Source organism: Tursiops truncatus, chromosome 10 (genome assembly GCF_011762595.2).
Source record: "Tursiops truncatus isolate mTurTru1 chromosome 10, mTurTru1.mat.Y, whole genome shotgun sequence".
Classification (NCBI taxonomy): domain Eukaryota; kingdom Metazoa; phylum Chordata; class Mammalia; order Artiodactyla; family Delphinidae; genus Tursiops; species Tursiops truncatus.
The window spans coordinates 3,286,191-3,294,373 of NC_047043.1; the positions used below are offsets into that span (position 1 = coordinate 3,286,191).

The window sequence follows — 8,183 nt, forward strand, 5'->3', positions numbered from 1 at the left end:
CAGAGGACAACGAGACAGAGGGTGCTGCCTCAGGCGGGGGCCCCCAGCTCACGAGGAAAAGGATGTTTGCATGCGCTCGTTATTGATGGTGGAAAAAGAGTAAGTGCAGTTGAGAGAAGTAGGCGTCCTGGGCACCCAGGTAACACTGGAGCAGCCCTGGCGGCTGGCACTGCCCGCAAACACCGCACAGCACCCTCTAGGGCACCCGGTCGGACGACTCACCGAAAGGCCGAGGAACCATCGCAGCCTGGAGGGGGCCTGACGGCTCAGGGCAGGGGGCCTGGGTCAGAGAAAGGACGTCACTGGGAAACCTGGCAAGATTGGCAGACAGTTCGCGGCTCAGTCGTAAGAGCATCATGTTGATGGTGATTTTCTGGTTTTGGTCATCACGAGGTGTTCCGTGAGGGACAGCTGGGGGACGGGGCCCAGGAGCTCTCTGTGCTTTTATCATCTCTCCGTAAGTCTACTCACTCCCAAACAGAACGTTTAAAGGGTTTAAAGAAACGTAAGAGGAGTGACGTGAGACAAGCCGCAGCACCCATGGCCACATCTGGTCTCAGGGCCGCTCCCCCTCGTCTCCCTTCCTGCTGTAGCCCCCTGCCAGCTGCCCTCAGTGGCCATCCTGCTGGGGACGCTGGGCCCTGTGTGTGCCCAGGCCCGAGCTGCTGCCCTGGTCCGTGGATGGCTGCAGTCAGGCAGGAGGACCACATGGCTCTGGGGGCCCCCTGCCCCCCTGGCCTGCCCAGGCAGCAGTCGTGGCTTGAAGGCCAGTGGGACCCTTGCTGGCAGCTGTGGCCCCTCTGGGACCGCCACGCCCAGAGCTGTGAGGAGACGGCACCCCTTCAGATCAGGGGGAAGGAGGGTTGCCGGGGCCGTGCTGGCCTCTGCCCCTTGTTTCCCAGCCCACAGGGACGCGGAGGCCGGCGCCCATCCTCCCAGGGTGCGTGTCCACCCGCTGCTCCGCAGGCCGGCACGGGAAGGGTCTCTGGGCCGGGGACCCCGGGGCCCTGCAGGCAGGGCACAGTCCGAGGCCGGAGTGAGGAGCAGCATGGCCAGCGACTGGGCTCCTCAGGACCTGCCAGCTTGGCCCTGGTGTCCGGCTGGAGCTGCAGAGACAGCGGCTGCACCAGCCACTAGGTTCACGTGGTGGATGCCCCCTGCCGCCCCCCCCCATACCAGGCCTGCCCGGGGGAGCCGCGTACAGCCAGGCACTGCACTTTCTGGGGTCTGTGCAGACCTGCCCCGCATTGCCCTGTGCATCCCCCCACCTGGAGTAGGAAGGCCGAGTAGGGGCCGGCTTTCCCGTAACAGCAGGTAGGGGCGAGCCGGTTCTCGTGAAGGAAGCCAGGCAGCAAGGACAGCTCACGACTGGCCGTCACTGGCCCCAGGCCTCAGCGTCCAGAAAAGGGAAGGAGAGACGGGGTAGGGGGAGCAGTAAGTGACCTCCACGTGGCAGAAAACGATGTTCAAGGAAGTGACGGCGAGGGGCTGAGGACGCCCGCCCCGTCACTCGCACTCCAGACGGCCCAGGGCCGGCAGTGTCTACGTCCACCATCCGAGCTCAGACCCTGGCGTTCACGTCGGTCTTGAGAACATGCTCCACGCTCAGTGCCTGGCTTGTGGTCCTGTCTGCACGATGCAGTGGAGTGCATAGAAACACGAGCTGGGAGACGGGACCTGGCTCCCCGCCCTACGCTGAAAGGCCAGTAGATGCGCAGGCATCTGCTTTCCAGCCGCACCGGTGGGTTCCAGGAGGTGCACAGTCTGTCAGCTGAGACGTCTCAGTACCAGCAGGGCCTTTCGTAACAAGGGTTTTACCTCTTTTGGAAAAAAGTTTGTTTTACCGGAGCCTCGAAGCTCGTTGTCAAGTCTTCATGAGTCTTCAGGATAAACTACGGAGAGGAAATTGTCACAGCAGAATAGGGTGAGGTTTCTTTGTCAGATAGATTCTCTCCTTTCTCCTTATTGCAGTACCTGAGCCTGTCGTTCGAATGAGATAAAACCCATACTTGTGTTGAGACCTGAAAAGTGACCTAAGTCCAGGACCAAGTTTTAAAAAAAAGTGTGTATGAAATTGATTTTAACATCTGCAGATGTGAACTTCTTCCATGAAGTAACTGTGGTCAGACCCTCTTAAGCAGACTAAGTGGTCATCCAGGTCCCACAGAGTTTATTTTTACCGTGTGGATGTTAACCGTGGCTGCCGAGTTACCGTGCAGCAGAAACATCCCTGCCCTTAGAACCTTGCTCTGACCGTTGGCCTCTCTGACATAGAAAACGTTGGGTAGCAGTTCTGTGCCTGGTGCAAATCCCTAAAACCACCAATTGCCATTAGCCTTGCTTGTGCCTGTTGCCTGGGAAACCGGTTCGTGTGCTGAATGAGTCCACACGTGGGAATGGCTGGCACTGGGCAGCGGCAGGCGGGGAGGGACATGCCAGTAACTTCAGATCTATAGCAGAGAGACCTTCTTTAATTTAGATTCCTTGGTTCTGTTCTACGTCACAAAATAAGCCTTTTACATCTTGAAACTCTCCGGCCGGTAGTTGCGTCCCCCGTTGATGGCATCTCCCGTGTGTTACTCGCGCACAGTCTGAAATCTCAGGGCTGAGTTTTCGGGCTGTGTCCTCCCTGCCGTGCCCTCCCGCGTCTCACGCGCCCTCTGCTCTTTCTTCCTTCCAGGCGAACGAAATGCTGCTCAGTGGACGGAAGCTGACGGCGCAGGAGGCGTGCGGCAAGGGCCTGGTCTCCCAGGTGTTCTGGCCCGGGACCTTCACCCAGGAAGTCATGGTCCGCATTAAGGAGCTCGCCTCCTGTAACCCGGTCGTACGTCCAGTTCCTTCTCTTCCGCCTGTCAGTGCTCTCACCGCGACCTTTCCCTGCAGGGCACGCACAGGGGGCACCGGAGGCTGGGCTCGGGCCGCTGCTGACCTTGCCCTCCCTCTGCAGATACCCGGGAGCCGAGGAGTGCAGGTCAAGCTGAGAGTCAGTCACCTCAGTGTCCTGTGCAAGTCTGCAAAAAGCAACGTTTCTAAAGTTCTTTACTGTTTCCAAAGCCCTTTTCGCACAACCGCACTTACTTCTCCCTCAGTGGACTTTGGTTTTTGTTTGATAAGTGTGCTGGGTAACAGTCTTATAACAAAATTGCATTGGGTGAAATGTTATTTCATACTGACACAACTCCCATCTAGGCTGTCCCAGGCCTCCCACAACTCGTTACCGAAATTAAATTCCGGTTAGAAAACTCCCGGGGTGGGCATTCTCAGTGAGTATCACAGGCGTGGACAGGGTCCACGCTGGGGGCAGGGGCCCCACAGCCGTAGCTCAGGCCCAAGCCTGGTCACACCGCTGGGGCAGGACCAGGGCATGGAAAGCAGCACAGCTCTGTTGTGAATTAGCTTAACAGCCCTTTGAAGTGAACAATTTGTCCAGTATCCACAGTGAATGAGATACACATTATACCTATATCGGGCCTGACACGTATCGTGAGATGTCTGGTCACCTTCTTACCAGGTGGCTCGTCGGGTTTGCTAACTGCCTCCGTAAGCTTGGAGGCAGCGAGGAGCCAGCGCTTGCAGCTACAGTCCCCGCTAATCACAGCTCATTGTCTGGCACAGGTGCTCGAGGAATCCAAGGCCCTGGTGCGCTGCAACATGAAGCTGGAGCTGGAGCAGGCCAACGAGCGGGAGTGCGAGGTGCTGAAGAAGATCTGGGGCTCGGCCCAGGGCATGGACTCCATGCTCAAGTACCTGCAGAGGAAGATCGACGAGTTCTGACGGCCGGGCTGCCCCAGACGACCCTGGAGTCGCATCGCGCAGGCCGGCTGGGGCTCCCGGGGGCGCGGACCCACCCTCACAGCCTGAAACAGGTTCACGTGGAGCTCACGCTTGGGAGCAGGACTTGAAACAGCCAAGCTATTTATTACCAAGGAGTTTTTAAGTACTGTAACTTTAAAATAAATAACTACAAAGCTCCTTTGTCCAAACGTCATTATTTTATACTTAATACACACACAAGTATAAAAGTATAAATTGTGAGCTCTGGGCTGCTCTTTGAGGCTCTACTTTTTGTTATCTTTGGCTAGTACTGTATAAAAAAGAAGTGTGTTTTCCTGGTTTGAGTGTCAGAAAAGTCTGGAATATTGTTTGTTTTCCTTGTTTTTTCCTTCTAGAAAACAGAATCTAAAGAGGTGTTAGCCCGCCTCACCCCCACCCCACCCCAAATAGAAATACGGAAAGATCCGAGGCATGCCCTTGTCTCCAGGAAGGTACAAAACCTCAGAGATGGAAAATTCTCAATCAAAAGGAAGACTTATCCTAAAAGAATAAGTATTTCTGATTAAACACCCACTGCTGAATAATACCCCCAGACTAAAACACGCCTAGGATTCACGCTGAGAAATCAGTTAATTCTGCCCTTTCTTAAATATGTCCGATTCTTACCCAGTTAACAGAAAGAAACCACTCTCTCTCTAGGGGAAAGCTTATGTTGCAGTGTTAGCGAATCACTGAATAGCTAAGTATGATCTAAGTTATAGGGGTTTATAATTAATTTTTCTGACCCATTTGAAAAAATAACTGTGTAAGCGCTTCTTGTTACTGGGTGAGAACTCCTTTATATACAGTTTTGGTTTTCTATTTGCAGATATGATTGATGTATTACACCAAAAATAAAGTATTTTTATGTTTATAAAGTGTAATTTTTAGGTTCACTTAGAATATATTTTATTTAATAAGTTAAAATTCTTTTGGCACACTATTAAATGCAGAAACTCCTTTTTAAGAGAAAGAACTACCTTATATCGACGTTTAATGTTCTTGGTCTCTGCTTTCATGTCTACACAATATACCAAGTACAGGATGCTGTCCAAGAGTGCCCTGTGTAAATAGACGTCCGCATTCCCACCAGGAGTGAGGACTGATTCCTGATTCCAGAGGCCTATCACTCGGTAGGCTTCTGAGCTTGCAATCATATTGAATGTATGAAGAATGAAATAAAATCAAAACCTTATTTTTGTACAGTTTTGAAGTTTATACTTAGAACCGACCACCTCCCGGCCTCGTGGAGAGCTGTACAGCGTGTAAATCTGCCTTTACCATGGATTGGCTGGTGCAGTATTTTTGCATCTGTGGGACCTACTTTTTTCGTTCAGTAGTTTGAACTATATATAAACTGTACAATCTGTAAAGTTTTTATAGAATAAATATTCAGCTGTGAAAACTGGTTAAATAAAACTAATATTTCTTAACACATTCGAAATGTTTCTCTGGTAATTCTTCACTTCTGAAGTTCCTCAAGAGACGTTTACATTTTGTGTGAACTATACACACGCGGGCATATCACATTTGACAGCTTAAGGGAAACCCACGCCCACAGTGTAACCAGAAGCAGGTGGAAGGCAGCCGACTAGGACCACCCCACTGCCCCTCTTGGCCAGAGAGCGGAAGAAGGGGAAAGCCTCTGGGCCCGGCCGGAGCCCAGAGGGCCAGGGCCAGGGGCTCGCCTCCCGGCCACCTCAGGGGTCCAACCTCCTCGTCCTTCAGTTGGCTTATACTAATACGAACAAATGGATGCAAAAGAAGGAAACTGTGTTAGAGAACTGGCTCTACCAAGTAGTGACACATCACGAGAGGGACAATGTGTGGCATGGGGCTCTTGGCTGCTGGGTCTGTCACTGCCCTCATCTGCTTCAGCCCCTCTGGTGGCCTCTTGTCACTGACCTTTCTGTCCCTTCCGCAACCAGCTTTCCCCAGCCCTGCCCTTACTGTCCTAGATGCTCTGGTGACCTCCAGAACGTGCCAGGGGGGCCCTGCCCTCCACGGTAAGGGAGAGACTCCAGGCAGATTAAACAGTCCTCCAAGTGCCTTTAGGCCCTGGAGCAAAGCCCAGAACTTGAGTGACATCGTGACTCTGCGACATTGCATGTACCTGTTTAGCTTTTTTAATTTATTTATTTTGGGCTGCATTGGGTCTTCATTGCAGCACGTGGGCCTCTCATTGCAGTGGCTTCCCTTGTTGCAGAGCATGGGCTCTAAGCACATGGGCTTCAGTAGTTGTGACACATGGGCTCAGTAGTTGTGGCACACGGGCTTAGTTGCTCCGCAGCCTGTGGGATCTTCCCGGACCAGGGCTCGAACCCATGTCCCCTGCATTGGCAGGCGGACTCTCAACCACTGCACCACCAGGGAAGCCCACTTGTTCAGCTTTATACGTGAGGAAACAGGCTCAGAGGGGCCAAGGGCCTGCTCATCATCACAGAGCCTGTGAGTGTCTGGGCCCAGGAGCAGCTAATGCTCCCCAGATGCCACCGCTCCTCCCCCAGCACCCTGACTCACCAAAACCAAACTGAGATAGAAACTGGCCATGGGGAGTGCAAAGCGGTGGTTGCCGGACTTTGTTGCGTATTAGAATCATCTGGAGAGCCTAGAAAACTCTGGATGCCCACAAAACCATTTAAATCAGCACCTCAGGGCTGAGACTCAAACATCTAGGGTATTGGGCCCAGGACAAGTAGCTTGGCTCTTCTACGCCTGCAGTGCGGATGGGCAGAGGGTGGCCTGGAGAATCCAGTCCATTCTGCACCCTGTGAGCCCACAGTCCTGTGCATGGAAGTGGTGGGTGGAGGCGGGGGGGTTGATTGAGGCTGCCTGGCAGCTCAGGATTTAGGGCTCTTTCAAGCAGAGGCTGGACCTACCACCCTAGAATCTTGATGGTCTACAAACTATTCTGCATCTGGAGGAGCTGGACCAGTCCACCAAGAGATCTCTATGCTAACACACAGAAGTAAACATCCTCAAGGAGGTCAGCCAGGACAGCGGAGTAGAGAGACCCTGAGCTCACCTCTCACAGGCAGGCCTAAAATCAAAACTATTTGCAGAACCACCGTCAATGAAAAAGCCCGGAATCTACCAGAAAGTATCTTCTACAACTAAAGATACAAAGAACGAGCGACATGGGTAGGAAGGGCAGAGTCGCAACGTAGCCGAGTCCCATCACCCAGGTGGGCAGCCCACAGACGTGAGAATCACTACAAGTGCAGAGATTCTCCCAGAGGATACAGGGTCTGAGCCCCACATCAGACTCCTCACTCTAAGAGTCTGTGGCAGGAACACAAGCCCCCAGGACATTTGGCTTTGAAGGGCAGCAGGGCTCTCAGGAGTCCCGGGGTGGGGGGGAATAGACTTCACTCTTTTAACGGACCACACGAAACCTCACGAGGACCCTGGTGACGGCAAGCGACACTTTGGATCTCCCTCCAGCTTACTGGCCTCAGGACCCAGCCCCTCCCGCCCCCCACCAGCCTGTAGGCACCAGGACTGAGGTGTGTCAGGCCACGCGACTAACTGGGTGCACACACAAGCTGCCTTAAGACCCCCCTGAGCCCACAGCCATCCCTGGACATGGTCCTGCCCCTCCAGAGGGCCCAGGACCCAGCCCCACACACCAGCACACATGCACTACACCACGGACACCCAGGGCCCAGCGGCCAGAGACCCCAAGGCCCATCTCGGCCCATCTCTACCCATCAGTGGGTACCAGCCCCAGAATCCTCAGCCCCGCGCAGCAAGCCTCAGGACCACCCACCGGCAGGCAGACCCAGCCACAGGACATCCAAAGCCCCTCAACCGGCAGACCAGCACCTGTCCTGGGACCAGCTGGGCCCTGGTTCTGCCCACTAGCAAATGAAAATGATAACAATGATCCGAAAATCTATGGGTCACAGCTCTAAGAGGGAAGTTCATAGTAATACAACCTTACATCAGGAAATGAGAAATCTCAAACAACCGAACCTTACACCTAAAGGAACTAGAAAAGGAACAAAGAAAACCCAAAGTTAGCAGAAGGAAAGAAGTCATAAAAGATCAGAGCAAAAATAAATGAAGTACAGAAAAAAACAATAGAAAAGATCAGTGAAACTAAGAGCTAGTTCTTTGAAAAGAAAATTCATAAACCTTTAGGCAGACTCATTAAGAAAAAAAGACAGGGCCCAAATCAAGAAGATCAGATATGAAAAAGGAGAAGTTACAACAGAAACCGTAAACCTACACCGTAAAGGGCAGCCCTGCTGCCCTTCAATACAAAGGATAAGAGACTACTACAAACTATAGTATATACTAGACTATATAGTTATATCCCAATAAAATGGACAACCTTGAGGAAATTGACAAGTTCCTAGAAATGTACA

General features: G+C 52.8%; 1 protein-coding gene across 2 annotated transcripts in view; it reads left to right on the forward strand.

Moving 5' to 3' along the window:
- The window catches only part of CDYL (chromodomain Y like), a 153,365-nt gene extending 148,115 nt beyond the window's left edge, over positions 1-5,250 (forward strand). For both annotated transcript variants that reach the window (XM_033863784.2, XM_073810275.1), the window contains 2 exons: positions 2,681-2,824; positions 3,616-5,250. In XM_033863784.2, the coding sequence (XP_033719675.1) occupies positions 2,681-2,824; positions 3,616-3,774 (303 nt within the window). In that variant the 3' untranslated portion in view covers positions 3,775-5,250. The remainder of the gene's footprint in view (positions 1-2,680; positions 2,825-3,615) is intronic.
- Positions 5,251-8,183: the final 2,933 nt, after the last annotated feature.